Here is a 17,012-nt window from a genome sequence, read left to right on the forward strand (position 1 = left end):
GAGTCTTCAAAGAGTACCCACTTGAAAATTTACGCGTTGTTACGTAATGAAAGTATAATAAGAGCGCGATAAATGTGCGAATTAGTAAGCGAGACGGCTTTCTCATCGCGATAATCCCGCTCAATCAAACTGCAGACTTGAACAACGGCAAATATCAAAGGATTCTGCATTGCGCAACGTAGTTAACATCAAAACTACATCTAATGACGGCCAATTCTCTAATATATGTACCTGATTATTGTTACAGGCAGAATATTTATACCTTTTTCCAAGAGGTTCTTTTCATCCAGCGCCATTAAGAGGCCCACGTGCTCATAATGATGGCCAACGATCACGTAAACTGCAATCCAACACGTGCGTCGTTCTCATTAAGAAAATGCCGTATTTAAAAGTTCCTTCCGGATTGATCACGCCCGCTTTATCGGGACGGGAATTGCTAAAACCGGCTTCGCGCGTGGAGAGAGAGAAGTCGCGCTTATTTTTAGAGCCCGGTTTTAATGTGTTTAAATAGGCGCATGCACGTGACTAATGAGGCGAGCAATGTTGTATTCAGAAGCCGGGACGACATGACGTAGCCGTAATATGCGGGTTTCCTCATGCAGGTTTCGTGCTGTCGTGTCACGGTAATGAATGTATCAAACCGAAATGCGGGTAGTTTATTCTGAGTCGCGTGTGCGAGTCGATTGGGGAAAGGACAATTGGCAAAGGGCAAGCGAAACTTCCGAATCGGAAGAGGCGTCGAGTGATTTAGCATCAAGTGACTCGAAGATGAATCGCCGATGATGCGTTTCGCGCTTCATCGTCCAATTGTTTTCTCAATAAATCGATAAACACAACGATTGTCGCAAGAGACATATTCACTACTTACTTCGCGTGTCGCGATACGTGTCCTCGACGTGCGCATGGAACGGATTTTCCATTATTGTGCGATTAGCCATTGTGCGATTTTCCATCAGGAGCGTTTGCGTCGTGTAATGAGGCTCCTCCCAGCACCGGACGTGATTCAAACTAATGCCAGCCGCCTCGAACGACGCCAGAATCGTCTTTGCGACCGTTGACATTTTGTTGAACTCGTATACGCTCGCGTTCATATACATAAAGGTCACCTAGACGAAATGCCGAGGCGATAAATGTAGCTGAGGTGTAGAGCGAGGCACCTGTGGCCAAGGCTTGTTATCTCATCGACATTAGACGCGCGTTCATCAAGGCACGCGACAGTGTATACTTACTTTGGTCCAGTTAAACGCCAGCAGGACGGATACGACGGATTTTGAGATTTGCGTATCGGGCGGCCGCGTTCTCGCGAATGTCGGGAAATCCTTCTTGTTGGACGTTTCGTGATGAGTGCAAAACTAAAAGGAGAAAGCAAAACGAAAGAATGATCGTTGAAATTCCTCTTTAATTCTTCCGCTCGCTCATCCCTTTTTGCGTCTCACTCATTCCTTCCTTTCTTTCTCCGTTCTGTCAAGATTCAATTCGGAACAAATGAGAGAACATAGCATGGCGAGAATTCGAGATGCAAATAAAAATGCTACTTCGCGGACTTCAATCCGCTCGTAAAAGCGTTACACAATGCGGAAGAAGAGCGGAGAAAATTTTGATCGCGAGAAAGAGACCGGGATCTTCATTTTTCTAAGTGCGGAAATTGCTATGATGTAAGAGTTCATTTACGTAGGATATCATCGGTATGTTGAATGCCGCTGCCATTCTGCCTTCGTGAATGCACGTCTCCTGCGGACCGATATAAGCGCTGATGTTTTTCGTCCAGAGTACCGCAGTGCTTAGAATGCTGGTCTGCTCTTCGCCGTAAGTTTCCTGCACTTCGAAGTCGAGCTTGTGGCCGCGCTCGCCAAGCTCGCCAGCGTTCACCTGCGTATCAAGTAGAGACGTCTCTAAGGCAAATGTCTCGGGGGCGAGAACGCTTCGGGGATGATCCCGGCCGCGCGTTGTTGTTTTCGATTTATCTCTCGATTTTTCGTCCGGCGAATCGGCAAAGTCAGCAAAAGTCTCGCGATGTCTGATGTTCACGCGAGCACAGCTCGCGTTCCTCGCAATTGCACCTTGCACGGATGGAACGATCCCGCGAATATCCGACCGCGTGTTTACCAAGCACTCTCTAAACGGCACCGCTAATCGCGCGATCGTGTTTTGCGCAATTTCCGCGAACGATAAACCGGACACGTTCTTCCGCGTATCAACCGCAAGCCGCTCCAATTTCGCGTAATCGATGCTCAAACGGGATAATCGTGTTTCCGCGCGATTGGAATTGTTAAATTTAATTATCCACTTCCGTGCAAACGCTAATTGCGGTCGAGCCGGTAATATATTACGACGGGCACACTCGCCTCCTCCACGGCGAGAGTCATAGCCCCGGAGATGCGGAAACCCGGGCGGTGATACTCGAAATCGTCTGGACGTCGCTTGGAGCCGGTGATGTATCCCAGAGTGAAGGTCTCCGCGTCGACGTACGTACCGAGCAAAACGTGGATCGCCGTCACAAGCAGACACGCCCTTTCCACATTTGCCAGTAGCATGCCCAGCTGCGAAGCCTTCACGCACACAGAAAGCACCGTCGATACATATTGCATAAGCCTCGAGTTAGATACAGAGAGTCCCGCGAGTCGATCGCGCTTTCTTTCGATCGTCCGTGATCGCTCTCGAGTCAATTCTTATGTAAGAAACATTTCGCAAAGATCCAAAGGCGACAGCTCTACAATTGTTGAGTCACAGAAGCGCGCGAAGACACGAAGGAAGGTATTTTCAGAGATTATTTTAACGAATATAGAATTAGAGAGAGTAGAAATGGAAAGATAAAAGGCTCTTTGATATTCAATCACAAATGGAGAACAAAAGGACCCGTGAGAGTATCATGTAGTGCAATCGATTAAATATGATCAATTATCATCAAATGAAGAGATAGTTATATTTATTTAAAAATCTAGACCTTTCGCTCCTATTCGGAGCCACTTGAATAGATGTAATTATCTTTGCACTTGACGATAATTAAAATCATTCACTTATCAGGTATACACACTGCGTGCTGTAGTGCAATCAGCTAAAAATGATCGAGTTATCATCAAATGAAGAGATAATTATACATTTATTAGAAAAATATCTAGGAGCCTTTGCAGTTCTATTGGTATCCACTTGAATAAATGTAATTATCTCTGCATTTGACGATAATTAAAATCATTTCTCACTTATCAGGTGCACACTGCGCTAATTAAATTTCACTTTAATTAATTAAGATGCCGCTTATCGTGGAGGAATTGGAGGACTGCGTCGATGAGAGGAGAGAGATCTCCCGTCCTTATCAGAATGCGTATCAATGTCCGCTTCCGCGAAACGTCATGCCTTTATCGCGCGTATTCTCACGGGAAGTACGTACTTCACCTAGTCGAGCTTGCGCTCACTTCTAACTGATAATGAATTCGCGTAACAACAGTCGGCACGTAGAGCCGTATAGAGTTCAACTCCGCAGCGGCGGTTTGTCTTTCGATCGCTAAGTTTATCCGTAAGAGCACGAGTTTGCAGGTGAGTGCCTGTAACGCGGGTAATGGATGAAAGCAGTAAGCTCCGCGGGGTTGCAATAAACCCCATCAATCTCCCACGGTGTACCTAACTTCCACTTCCTCCGCGTCTCCCCGGCGTTCGCGCGAGATGTGCCTTCCTCCTCGGTGACGTCACTCGTCTATAAGAGTTCAATACGGTAAAAACGGGAAACCGCTCGCTCCTCGTGTGCAGGCCATTGCTTCTCCTCCAAGTGTCTTCCATCTCAGCGGCTAATTCAGCGCTTCGAGAATCTCCTGCCATCCCGCAAAAGCAATTAATCTCCGTGAGAATCCGACGTGCATTAACGGGGAAAACATTCGGCACTCTATCCGGTTTCAGCACTTTCGCGCGAATGCTGTCGCATATATGATAAGATATACAGGGATTTATAAGAAAATAAATAACGAGTAAATAATAAGTAATAATTGGTGAATAATCAATATGTGATTAATAAATCCCAAAATAATAATCCAAGAAATAAATCTAAAACAAAAATAAATAGAATATTGGATGGGATTCGAGCGAGAGTGCCGGCTCTACTGGGCGTTTTCCCTTAGTTTCACTCCTAATAAACGTTCCCTTCCGAGTCTTTTCTTGAGACACGCGCGATCGTCTCCTCCGGGACGGCGAGGAAGAGAGCTCCGGAGTACTCTGAAGTTTATCGCCAGTCACGGGGACTTATAAAGGTTGTCTGCCGACGAATAAATGTTCGCCTCAACCGGCGACGAGGAAGACATTATGTAACGATATGCGGCACGCGTTGCGATCGTGTTGACGAAATCCAACGCCCTCGGGTGGATCGTCGGAGGGTGTCATCCGTCGCGCAACCGGCTCTCGTACAGAGACGGAAGTACAACGACGGTCGCGTGTGCGCGCGCTGTCCGGCTCATTATTAATAGCGGTCTATTTTAAATAATGCGTCAAAAGCGCGCCGGGTCGTTGGAACGCGCGCAGTCGTTTTAGGTGGTCCACGGAGCGTTGCGTAAAGTGAGCGTCAAGGACGCGCCGCTCGCCGAGACGTTGAAGGATTCGCAAGCCCCTTCTCCTCTCCCCACGTTCATTGCATGAAAAAGGCGCCGATGCGAGTCGTCCTGAGTCGCGGAGGTTGATTGATAACCCTTTGGGCTCGCTATGCAGATGTGGGTGGATAATCGCTCTCATACGACGTGCGATCGCGTGGGAATGCCGCCGTCCCGGCCTACGATGGAAATTGCACTTTGACCGCCGCCGATTCGCCCTTCTCGGCATTACTCGCGACGAGAGGCGAGGAGGAGCAGCGGCAGGTACGTACAGCGCGTACACACAGCGGGCAAACGTCACGCGAGGTGGAAGGTAATTCGCGGGGAGAGTGCGTGCCGCGTAATGCACGCCGCTACACGTTTGTCCAAAGGCAGCGAGCCAATTAACCCCGGACGGACCGTTCTTAAATTGCGCCGCTTTCACTGTTCACGAGCACCCGTGTACGCCGGCAGCTGTAAATTTCCTTGCGGTAAGAAGAAGGGACCTTTATCATCCGCGCATGGGCTAATTAGCGGACTCGATCGGAATCGGCGGCGCGTTGCAGACGCGGGTGTAAGTCTTGTCGTTGTGATCGAATTCTCAGAATAGGGAGATTGAAAATAATGATGAAAGTGTTGGTTAAAAAAGAGAAGATAACAACCCGAGTTTGTAAAAGTCTCCCCTCACTTGCACCTAAGATACTAAGAAACGTTAACAAATACGCTCAACGTCTTGGAAATCTTTCCACTCAAGTCACTGGCAAGTTTCGCAAGAAACCAATTTAATTAAACCATTTCCTTAATTTTTCTTGATTATTATTCATCTCGACACATTTCATACACAGTGTGTATTCACATCTTGAGAGATTATTGCTCACCTCTTCAAATACATCTTGCGAACCTCTGTGATTCGTCTTCGTTGTTTCGCGCACGGCAGGATCCTCATTCAATCTTCCTCTCCTCGCAAAAAACCGCGCCGCGCTACGTACTTTCGCGAGTTTTAAAACACGTGTATACGTCCGCGTCGCGTCCTCGATTGGCCGGACGTCTTCGGGTGACAAACTGTGGATCTGTCGTCGCTTAATCTCACGGCGACTGCCCGCGCCGACTTTTGACAGTCAATTCTCGTCCCGTCAAAACGTAACGCGCTCGCACACCCAATTGCAATGCAATCGGCGAATTAACGAGCGGCGCGGCCGCTGAATTAATGCGGTTAACGGGGCGCGGTACCACTTTTTCAGCTGCGAGCCGGCACCATCCGATTTTAAAAGCGATGCCACCGAGAGATTTACTTGGCCGCGTTATTTACGACAATTGCGCACTTTTATCGGCTTAAAAGAACGGATAGCGTTTTTATGCCGGATAAATGTTCATACCGCGGTCTCGTTTCGACAGAAAATCGCGTGACGTTACATGCAACGATTAACAAGGCAATTGACTTAATGGCCACAGCGTTTTAACGTATTTAACCTTCGTCAAACTCATTATGATCCACTTAAATCCGAATCAATTAACATATGCTGTAAATATGTATGAGAACATCGATCGTCCGATTAGGAGTTTCACGGGGAATTCAATGAAACGCTCCGTCGTTCGTTTTCAAACAATTTCATTAAAGATTGGAGGAAAGTTGCCGAAATCATACCTCTCATCAATGTTTTTACAAGTGTTTAAACAAAAAATTGTCAGGTTATATCTTATTTTATGCGAGCTGCAAACATAAAAAAATCAGATATGATTGATGAGATGCGATTTAAGAAACGCCTATGATTTCGGCAACTCTCTTCTAACTTTACTAACATTTAAGTGGATGATAAATTCGAAAAATGTCGACAACATAAAGGCGATCGTCACTGACACGATCATACCTTTTTGTACTTCCTGTACATGTAGATCTTATATAAATATGTGTTGCTTTGTTTCACCACGCTAACAGAAGACATAACCACGCGTTTGTGAAAATCTTTCTGCAAACTTTTCATATTCTTTTGAGCTCCTATGTACTTTCAGTAAAAGCGTTTGTAACTGTGTATGCAGCCAAAGCGACGTGAACTTTGCAGGAAAAGGTATTTTGTCGGCAAAGTTTTCAAGTATGGCCCTCGCCCTAACGTTCGTAAATACTGACAGCGAACACAACACGTGCGCACGTACCCGCAGGTATTATCGAAATCAATTTGCATCTAGGTGCGTCACTCGCCGCGCGTACGAATGCCTGCAACATTTAACTAACGGAGGTGGAGGCTATTTCGGTTGAACGCGAGCCGCGAAAACTGGACAAAACGAACCGCACGCGTTCACGATAGAGCGGGCACGCGCGCGCGTGTTTACGCATCGAAAAGTCACGAGCACGCTCGAGGGTTAAGCCGACAGTACAGAGAAACTTGCCCGGGGGAGTGACGGCGGTGAGAGAATTTTTACTCCGATTTACATTTTGTTGCGAAACCGGAGGAGCGCGCAACGCAGCGAGTTGTTAGCGATCGCGCCCAGACTTCCCCCAGGCCGACGTTTTGACAGCGAGCCCGTCGGCGCGTAAAACTCGTGACGCTAATTACGGTTGACTAATCCAGTCCGTGTTTTTTGCTCGACGGCCGTGCATTACGTTGCGTGTAACAGAAAGAGAGATAGAACAGAGAGAGAGAGGGAAGAAGAAAAAAGAATTGTGGGCGTAATTGATCGCGTTTTCAAACTTGCCGTTTCGTGATTTACGACTGCGGCTTTTTTCCGTGACAGTTGGAAAATTTACGAACTTTTCTTTCTGTAGCGCAGCTCAGTCACCGGTCTGACAAACTGCAAGCGTCAGGGAAAGCCTCGTTAAGACGCGGCTGAGGAACTCTCGTAAAATGTGAGAGATTAATGGAAGTGTGTGTGAGTTTTGTGTGAAACGGCATTCAGAATATTGTGTAAACGTCCATCTTTGCAAAGGACACTGATACACATAATCTCACTACTACAAGCTGTAAGAAATAAAATGCTCGCTTTTACGGAAATCGTGCTGTGTCGTGAATAAAAATAAAAAGAAAATGTAGCGTGCGGGGCAAAGATCGCGATATTAGTAGTTCGTTGTTAATATCGCTGTTTCATCATACGAAAATAATTGCGTTACTCATCGCCGAGTTGCAATCAATAAGCAGCCTTATTGCGCGATCGAGAACTTGTATTTATCAAGCCGAGAGCGTGAGCCGTTCCTAAGTGAATCTTTAGAACTCACAATGGACATGGAGACAACCGCGCCGAATGGCCGATCACGCGTTCTTTCCGCAACGACAATTAAGCGCGGTCACCCACCTCTACATATCAGCCTTTCTTTCTTCCTCTCGCGATCTTTCGTTTCTTTTGTATCATCTCACGAAAGAAATCGTGAAAGGCGTATCGGGACCGAGGCCATAAACGAGATAATATTAAGCGACTGCAAAAGCGTATTTATTGCACCGCCGAACAATCGTCGGTCCCATTCGTCTCGCGCCGATTCGGCAAAGCGGCGGCCGAGCGAATTTAATCTTCGCGGATCTGCGCTGATCCGCACGTTACGTTCACAATTTAAGGTCGTGCAGCTAATGAACCGTTCATTAGGGCGCAAACGAGCGGCCAAGCGACTGAAAGTGTCTGGTGTGCGCGGAGGATGGAAGACAAAGTGTGGAGATTACGGTCTCTCGTCGCGAACATAGCGGGATCTCCCGTACGATGGAGCGTGATTTTTTTTGCCAATAGAGAGCCATGAAAGTTAAGTGTGCATGTACGTGTGCGTGCGTGTATGTGTGAGAGAGGAATCACTGCGAAGCCAAGTGTGGTACTTTGACTAAATCCCTTTTGCCACGTCTCTTTTTCAAGTCGCGTCGTTTAAACGTGTTTAAATGACTCAAAAGCACAAGAAACTTGGAAAAAGGTTTCAAACAAATTACACGCGATTCAAAATAACACACTTGCAGTGATGATGCGCTTTTTGTGTGTACATCGTCAGTTCTCGAACAATGACAACACGACTGCACACTTATCGAGATCAGAAACGTTACAGCACAAAGAATAAGATTCGATTGAATTAACGTGACAGTGAACGGGCCAAACGCGTTTTCGTTGAAGGAAATCGAATTTTTGATTTTCGGAACCAGAAATTTTTCTTCCTTCAAACGCGTTCGATTCGTTCACTATCGCGTGAACTTTACTAACTTTTTTCTTTATACGATGCTCATAGTTTCAATCAGATTCATATTCTACGAATTTAGTTGTACGAATATAGCATGAAATTCATGTGCCAAATAATTTCATAGATAGATCATTACGAACGGCCGTTTCGCAAGGTAGATTCATGTAACAAAGCGTGATATTCAAATCGCTTCCGTTTGACCTAAATCCCTTCCTCATTATCGTCACGTCGTGGAAATGTAAATAAACGTTCTGCCTGCCGTGACATATATCAGGAATGCGTGTCGCGAATAAATGCAATTCGAGAAGCAGTTTTGTTTCCTCGCGAAAAATGTTTACCTTGAAAAATGTTTACCTTGCGTAACAAAATAAATCCCACATGCGCGAGTGTATTTCTGCGCATATTTCAATCTCGCATTTGATGAAACGTGAAGTATCACGTCGTCCCGTCGTTCACTGGAAACTACGATAGTCCTTCCCCCTCCCGGCGTTTCATTAAGAATATCTCGGTCGCGAATGAATGTCCCTTTTATCGCCGCGACCTTCCGCGCTTTTTATTTCGCATTTTGCCGTTAATTGCCGGCAGATTGCTGGCGAAAACCGTCGGGAAAGACGTCTCTGAGATTTGGAATCGGGCCACCGGCGTATATAAAGGTCGCCGGAGAAAGTAATGCGGCGCGTTGCACGTTTTTATTACTATTTACCCCGAGGTACGAACGCCTCGGGTATTCTTCGAGCGCTTTGCAATTCGCCATGGGCAGTCGCACAGCACAGCACGACACGGCCACGTACTTACGCACCCGTTCTATTACATATGTGGAACGCGTTGCTGCACACGCTGTTGTCTAAGCTATATTTAGAACTTTTTTAGAAAAGGAAATGCGTTACTTTAGCGAGAACAGCGAGGAGGAAAACGGCCGACAAGAGTTTAATATAATCCGTCGCACATAATTATCAATGAATCACGAGGGGTGATCGTATAGTTAGGCAAGAATGATGTATGTAGTACGTTTCGAGAAAGATAAAGATAAGAATTTAGTATTTGAAAAGAGCATAGATAACACTATCTGAGGTTCTTCGCGATCGTTCAAACAACCAAGTATGACAAATTTTCTTCTCCTCAAGGATATCTATTGACAAGCTTAACCCTTAAAAATGAATAAAAAAGACGCAATTAGTAGAAAGTAAAAATTGCTTTTTTAATTTCAGGCATAAGACTTGGGTCTTACGTAGAAAGGCTTATGAACTACTCATTGGTGGCAAAAACTAAAAAACCACAATTTCATGAGTTGGATCATTCTTGCATAACTGCGGCCAATTATCCTGCGGACAAGTAATCGTCGCTTGTTTCGCCGCCTCGACGACGCTGACGCAAATGCGTACTTAAAGTCCGCGTAAAAAGGGAGAAGGAGAAAAAATTAAAGGAGAAGAAAACAAGAAGAGGACAGAGAGAGAAATAAAGGTAAAAAGAAAATAGATAAACAAAAAAAAAACGCACGTAATCGTAACAATGGAGATGAAAGATTGTACGCGAGAGAGGAAGTCGCGAAAGAATATAAATTACGCCGCGTTATATATAGACATTGCGCATCATGATACCGATTTGCATTTAAAGTGCACACATATCGGTATGCGATACGCGCTCACGCGACGAAAATTTATGGGGCCTCGGGAAAATGCGCGGCATAGAGGAGGAAAAAAAACAAGAAAAAAAGAAGAACCGTGAAGAGAGAGAAACGAGAAGAAAATTTACGTGCGTGACCCTATTCGCGGCGTGCGCTAGGTTTTATCGCGTTGCATCGGGTGGAATCTGATGAATCTCATCGGGCGTGCTACAGACACGACTGCACACAGCTCCCGTTCTCCTTCCGCCGTCGTATCACCGCGGCGCGTATGAGATTGCGCTTTATGAGACAGAACAGGACCCCGCGGCGGCGCAGCCGGAGAAATTTTATTTCGCGAAACGCGAGCGTACTTTTTCGTTAGATAGCAAGCGAGTCAGCGCGACGAATTTATCCGCGCTTCGCTCGTTGCGATTCGTCAAGTTTGCAGGGAATCGCGCTCGAAGAGGTTCATACCTCTAGGTTTAGACCTCTAACGGTGATGCGGCTCATTTCTGTCAAATAATAATGACATGAACAGTCCGGCGAAAGGATGGATAATCGGTTTCTAGGACATCCGCGCGATCGCAGATCAGATTATCCCGCGGCATTAATTGCCGCAGGAAACGAGTAATCGAGAAATCCCGACGACGGCAGCGAGAGTGACTCACCTGCGGTCATGACTATTGGCTTTCGAGAAAGGTGATCTTGAATCTGTGTCACGTGGAGCGTTACATAGAGAATTTTAGGCACGCCTCAACGCGCGCGTTGCGTCAACGACGCGCCCGTTATGATCCTCAGGCTATCGTGATCCTCCAGTTTCTACTGTGTGGTCGATTTTCTAATTAGTTCTGCGACGATCGACACGACATAAAACGTGTGTGCACAATTAATGCCGGCATCGTAATACGGACAACGCTGTCCAGCATTGAATCAACGAATAGAGAGAGGCACAGTGAGGACGAATGAGAGAGAGAGAAAGAGCATAACTTACAGTGATCTCGCAATCGCGTTGCGAATCGTTTGCGGTCGGAAGTGCACGTGCAAGCGCGCGAGTGACTTGTCGCGGTAGGAAGTGTGTGTGTATCTTATCTATTTACGTCGTGCAACAGTTACCGCATACACAAGGTAGCGCGTGGCTTGATATACATAACCGGTAATACGACAGTTATTGTCTGTAAATGGTAATGCTATTGTAACCAGCCGTGAAATAAAGGCTACGTGTATATATCGACGATTTATTAGCATTCCTTCGCGATATGTGCGCGCGCTAAAGCAATATCTGCTCGTCGATTACATGCGTGTCGAAACGCACCGGCCGGGATACATATTTAAACCGGAATCGATGCACGTGCAGCTAGCGCGCAGTTACTCCGCGATAATGAATCTCCCGCGAAAAGTGGGGAGGATAATTTGAAAATGACGATCGCAGAGCATAGTCGAGGAAAACACCGGCGCGAAATCGACGAAAACGCCAAGACTACGAAAGCTGGCAGAATTAATTTCTGCCGCTCGATGAGCGCCGCGCGCTAATTAAAAGTGCCGGCGAAGTTTCGACGCGAAGCCTCGCGGCGCGAAGTTAAATTCGACACCGAGAGAAGCGACCGCATTGTGTCGAACGCTAAATTTGCATCGCGGCGAATTAACATACGGAAGGTGTTTAACGGTCGTACCCGATTCTCGCCTACTTGTACAGTAATTCGTCGGACGAGCCGTGAATACTTGGTCACGTTGCAACCTTCCCAATAATTGGATCATATTAAGCGACGCTCTCGCGCCCGCTCGCTCCTCTAGCTTCCTTTTAAACGGGCGAGTTAAACGCTCACGCGGTTTTCACCCAATCTGGATTCCTCGCCGGCGGCAGGTCCGTAATCTTCCGTCGACGTGCTCTTCATGAGAATTCGTCGCATCCCTCGCGGTTGCCGACACGAATACATTAACCCGTCGATATAGATTCGGCACGTTCGTAAATGAATCCCGAATTTGAACATGATACACTTAGGATCAAAAGGTAGGATAGATCCCCCTGCCCGAGTTTCCTCTATTTGCTCTGCTTCATGTATCTGCCATGGAGATCGTGGAAGACTTTTGGAAACAGCTCAGCGGTTCAGCGGCCGTTTGTGTTCACGTCAAAACAGAAAATCACGATGAAATGACGAGGAAATGATCGAGTCATGAATACAAACTGAGTTTTTTGTTAATTTTCTCGTCATTCTGACATTATTTTGAGTTATAAATAATACACATTAAGAAACACGACATAAAAGAAATAGTATTCACTACACGATTTTTACGTAATTTTTAAGCCAGATCGTTGTTTGTACTGAATGGAATATAGCGTCATAAACTTATTTTCAAATTAACATATGTTATTTAGAGAGTGAAATATACATATAATACAGATATATAATTTTGTTCGATAAATAGTGGTTCCTTTGATACGTTTCTTGGGCGCCCTCAAACCTGATGAATAAACTCTTTAAAGCGATAACCAATTTTGGTTCAAGTGCCAGATGGGATGATCGCGGAGTTCAGATAACAGGTGAGCGTAATAAATCAGAGGATACGAAAAAATTGTCGAAATTTGTGTGTTTCACGTGTGCAGAATCTTTAATATAATTCTGAACACTCTCTATCTCTCTCTCTCTCTTTCTCTGAATGCACTTAAATATTTTAACACGTGTACAAAATCCCCACAAATTATCGGCCTCTCTCTTTCTCGTCGAGTATTCGTTTACTATTACGACCTGCGCTTCGCGCGTGAGGACTCATCGTGGATTTATTGGCTCGGGTTTTCGCTGGCACGTGGTAACACTTCTGTCGAGAGTCATTCACAACTCCCGTTTATCTTGCAGCGTTTATTTCTCAAGGTTTGGCACGTTGTCATGTGCAATCTTCGATTATTTCTTTTTTTCTCATTTCCTTTCTTTTTTTTTTTTTTTTTTTGGCTAGCGTACCGATCGTACGTCGCGCGAGGAGCGTTCGTTTATTTCTCATTCTCGTCGAGCCGCGACTATGACATTTCGCGACGGCTCTTTAGTTTTTACGCAATCAAACTATTTTAACGCTCTAGGCTGACCGTCAAATGTATCCCTGACATTCTAGCGGAGGTGGACTAGCGTGAATGTCTCACTTCGTCTAGAACCGGACAGATGGATAGGATCTTTTGTTCGCGGATGAATCACTTAACGAGGAAAAGCCATTCAATTTCGCACAGTGTTTAACGTGATTATAAATAGAGAAATTCACAGAAGGCATTACGTATGTTTGTACTTTGGATAGACAGGCAAGAAAATTATTGTTATTGCACCGGTTAAAGAGGAAGTCTGTCTTCGAAGCTTCGAATCTTTTCGAACACTTAATATAAAAATGTGCAAGTAGAGATAATAAGTCACTCACCTCGCCTTTCGTCTTGTCCGTTTGCAATCAGATTACCGAGCGCGGGGAAATTTCCGAACTCGTCGGCGAGGAGTTCTCACTTAGTCGTTACTCGCGCCTCATCTCCGGTGAACGTTGTCCGCCTCATTTGCCTACGTACTCTTAAAGGCCGCGCGCGAGCAGGTGGTCGAGACGGCGCTGAGAGATCTTGGGAAGGAAACTCCGTCGGGCTATTTTCGACCGGCGCGACGCGACTTCAAGTTCGCCGGATTCTCATACGTATGCCTTCATCAAGTCCCCCTTGCTCTTTCAAATTCAACGCGAAATCGAAAGAGAAGAAGGAGGGGGGGGGGGGAGAAGAAAAGAGAAATTGTATGTCCGCGATATGAAAACCTTTCGAAGCGAGATAAAGTGCAGGTGTCGTGCGAGGAGAGCGGACGGATGGATAGAGAGTTACGGAAACGCGAGACGAGGAGCGTGGACGATCGATTTGCAAAATTCGAGAGCCCGAATTCGCGACCGCGTCGCGCAGCAACGCGAGAACAACGGTCGACAGTGATCGGAGGCGCGCGCGGCCAGACTGAGTCCGTTCTGTCGGCTCTCTTTCCCTCGCGCCTCGTACGTCGCCGGCTGTGGTGGTCGTCGTCGTCGTCATCGTCGTCGTCGTCGTCGTCGTCGCCGTCGTGGTCTCGTCGTCCCATTCACACTCCCGCGGCTCCTCCGACGCTCCAAAATCGCTCCCAAGGCGCATGAGCGCGATCCACGAGCAGGCGGTCTAGGAAGGGAGACCCGCGGGAACATTGTTCCGTTTTAACCCGTAAGGTATGGCGCTCTTTTTGCGGCAAAAGAGCCCGCGCGCTCGTGAGCGGAATGAAATAGCGAGCAGGATGGTCCCGGTAACTTTCCTTCTTGGCCGCGCCGCCGACGTGAGGGTATTTCGCGCGACGTCGGGGCGTAATTCGAGGAGAATTCCAAAGTGAAAATCGGGAAATGCACAGGTGTGCGACAGGTAGCGAATTTTTCAAAATTGCACGACTTGCGCCGCGCGTAATTCTCATTTCGTCAACCTCGACGGACGTTCACCTCGTGTAGAGAAAGAGAGGACGGGGTAGTTTCGGCCGCGTCAACGGACCTGTTCCTGAGAGAAGACAGTTGTGGCTGATAGCCCGTCGTTTAATAATAAAACCGAGCCGTCTCGCGGCGGCATAAGAAACTTCCCAGCGAAGTCAGCTCATTTCCGTCACGAGAGTGTACGCGGCAACGAAATCGGCGAAATCGTCGGGGAAGAGAGAGTAACGCGGCTATCTTGCCGCAAGAAGCCAATTCTGAAAAAGCCACCCCTCGCGGAATTACAAACGTCGCGCTCGCTCTTGAGCGAATGGCACCCCCTTCATATTTCGTGCCGGTGAGCCGGCGATAGAAAACCACGAACGCATACAAAACGCCGGTCGGTGGGTCGCGAAATGTAATAAGCGGCCTGGGAATCTGCTTGGACAATGACCACCGTCAGCAGAGCTCCCATCGGGAGAAACTCCTGCGCGGGATGACCTATGGGGATCTGTAGAGCTCTTGCCCTTGGAAACATTGAAATTGGAATATAAGTCACCGAATAAGCGAATGCTCCAAGATCCTATCTCATTGTTGACGCAGATAGTGAAATTTGACACACTAGTCGTATTGTGCGCAACTCGAATACGGAAATTGTAAACGGATTCGCGAGATTTAACGAAATCAACCAACTGAGAGGGAGACGAGTGAAATTTACGCGTAATTGTCGCTCAAAACACACGAAAAATACAATAATAATAATTTGAGTGAAATTCTCTTAAATGTGTGGCCTTGGGAAGATTCTTCTAAGAGGAAAATATTCTAAGCACGATATTCTGAAAGTTAAAAGAACTTCAGCTTTTATCTATACAATTCAAATCTTGTTCTCAATAGAAATTCTAGTAAAAAGATATGCTGCTTTAAGTAAACGTATTTGATTCAAAAGGAAAAAAATTTGAATATCTAGATATTATAATATAGAATAATAATAGATTTCCGATTAAAACAGTTTAGAATATTTTCACCAATTCAGAGGAATATTTTTTCAATAAAAGGATTTTTCACTTTTAGAATATCGAATCACAGGAAATAGCACCTTGAAACTGAAGTTTTTTTTAGAATGTCTGTTTTTTATTCCAGAAAAATGGAGCCATGTACAAAAGGGTTCTGCTAAAAATGAAATATTTTTACGGTGAATTATAGCTAAAATTACAAAAAATTAGAGAAATAAATTGACGTGACTGAAAGTCGCGAGATAATTAAATCAGTCGTCCATCTGTGAGATGTGAACTCACACACGACTTCTGCTTCGATACGGAATACCGAGTGAAACGGTAATCCGATTGCTTGAACGAGTTACTGAACGTTTAGCGAAGATTATTCGTTCACAGATCAAGTCTGTCGAAGAGAACGACAGCGAAAGACGAGAGGGATCACGGTATAATTTTTCACTCTCGTGCCTCACCTCCTACGCGCAAAGACCGGCGTTATAAAGTATGACGCTTATACCTGGGCGTGCACCGCACATAATCGTATCAGCGCTTTCCAGAAGGAAGATTCTTCCTGGCCGTGGCGGAAATTTTGAAATATGGGGAATTAATGTGCTCCGCCCGTGCCGGGAACACGCTTCGGACTTGCGTTATTTGTCAGACGAATAGCTCGACGTCCGTGGGGAAAGGGGCACCGAGAGGTGTACGAGCCTAAAATTGCAACCAGATCGCCGATGCATTCTTCATGTCGGCGAGCGTCGGCGAGCGTCGACGTGCAGCGCCCAACATAACTCTCTTTTTCTCGCTACGTCGGCCGATTAAACGTTACGCAAGTCCGTAAGAACGCGAGGAACTCGCGCGTGACTTGCTTTGGAGAACGATCATTCAAGGCACGGAGACGACAAATCGGAAGGCCGCGCGTTGCCATCGCGGATTCGAGGGTTCCCCTTGAAATCGACGTTCCTCTAAAGAAGGACTTCGAACAATCTAATAATCAGCGAATACCGTTAGCTCGCAGCCCGATTAGTAAAATTGTTTACAAGTTATTTAAAAACAATTTTTTTATTTTAATTAAGATAAAAGGATTATTTTAACTCTTTTAAGAGATTTTTGAGAGCTAGGCAGAGGTATTATATAATGCTATAACAAAATAAAAAAGAACTGTACGATTGTATGTCAGATTGAGAATTATTGAGAGACAATTATCGTGATATTAAACCAACTTATTTATTTATTTTTATTCATTTAACATTTATTAATTTAATTATTTTTCTAAAAAATATTTCCTGAAATGATTTTCGTGGTCC

The 17,012-nt window shown here is 45.9% G+C and overlaps 1 protein-coding gene across 5 annotated transcripts in view; it reads right to left on the bottom strand.

Moving 5' to 3' along the window:
* Positions 1-17,012, bottom strand: part of LOC116845990 (guanylate cyclase 32E) — a 143,242-nt gene that overhangs the window by 11,411 nt on the left and 114,819 nt on the right. Inside the window, exons 1-6 of one of the 5 annotated variants that reach the window (XM_032819288.1) lie at positions 13,691-14,280; positions 2,346-2,549; positions 1,672-1,869; positions 1,230-1,352; positions 869-1,106; positions 263-340 (exon numbers count right to left, since the gene is read on the bottom strand). In XM_032819288.1, the coding sequence (XP_032675179.1) occupies positions 263-340; positions 869-1,106; positions 1,230-1,352; positions 1,672-1,869; positions 2,346-2,534 (826 nt within the window). In that variant the 5' untranslated portion in view covers positions 2,535-2,549; positions 13,691-14,280. Of the gene's footprint in view, positions 1-262; positions 341-868; positions 1,107-1,229; positions 1,353-1,671; positions 1,870-2,345; positions 13,182-13,690; positions 14,281-17,012 lie in introns of those variants that run through there. The other 4 variants (XM_032819289.1, XM_032819290.1, XM_032819285.1 and 1 more) reach the window with 4 other exon arrangements.

The sequence above is a fragment of the Odontomachus brunneus genome, unplaced genomic scaffold (genome assembly GCF_010583005.1).
Source record: "Odontomachus brunneus isolate Ranch 3 - 2012 unplaced genomic scaffold, Obru_v1 Obru_scaffold_059, whole genome shotgun sequence".
In the NCBI taxonomy this organism is placed as follows: Eukaryota; Metazoa; Arthropoda; class Insecta; order Hymenoptera; family Formicidae; genus Odontomachus; species Odontomachus brunneus.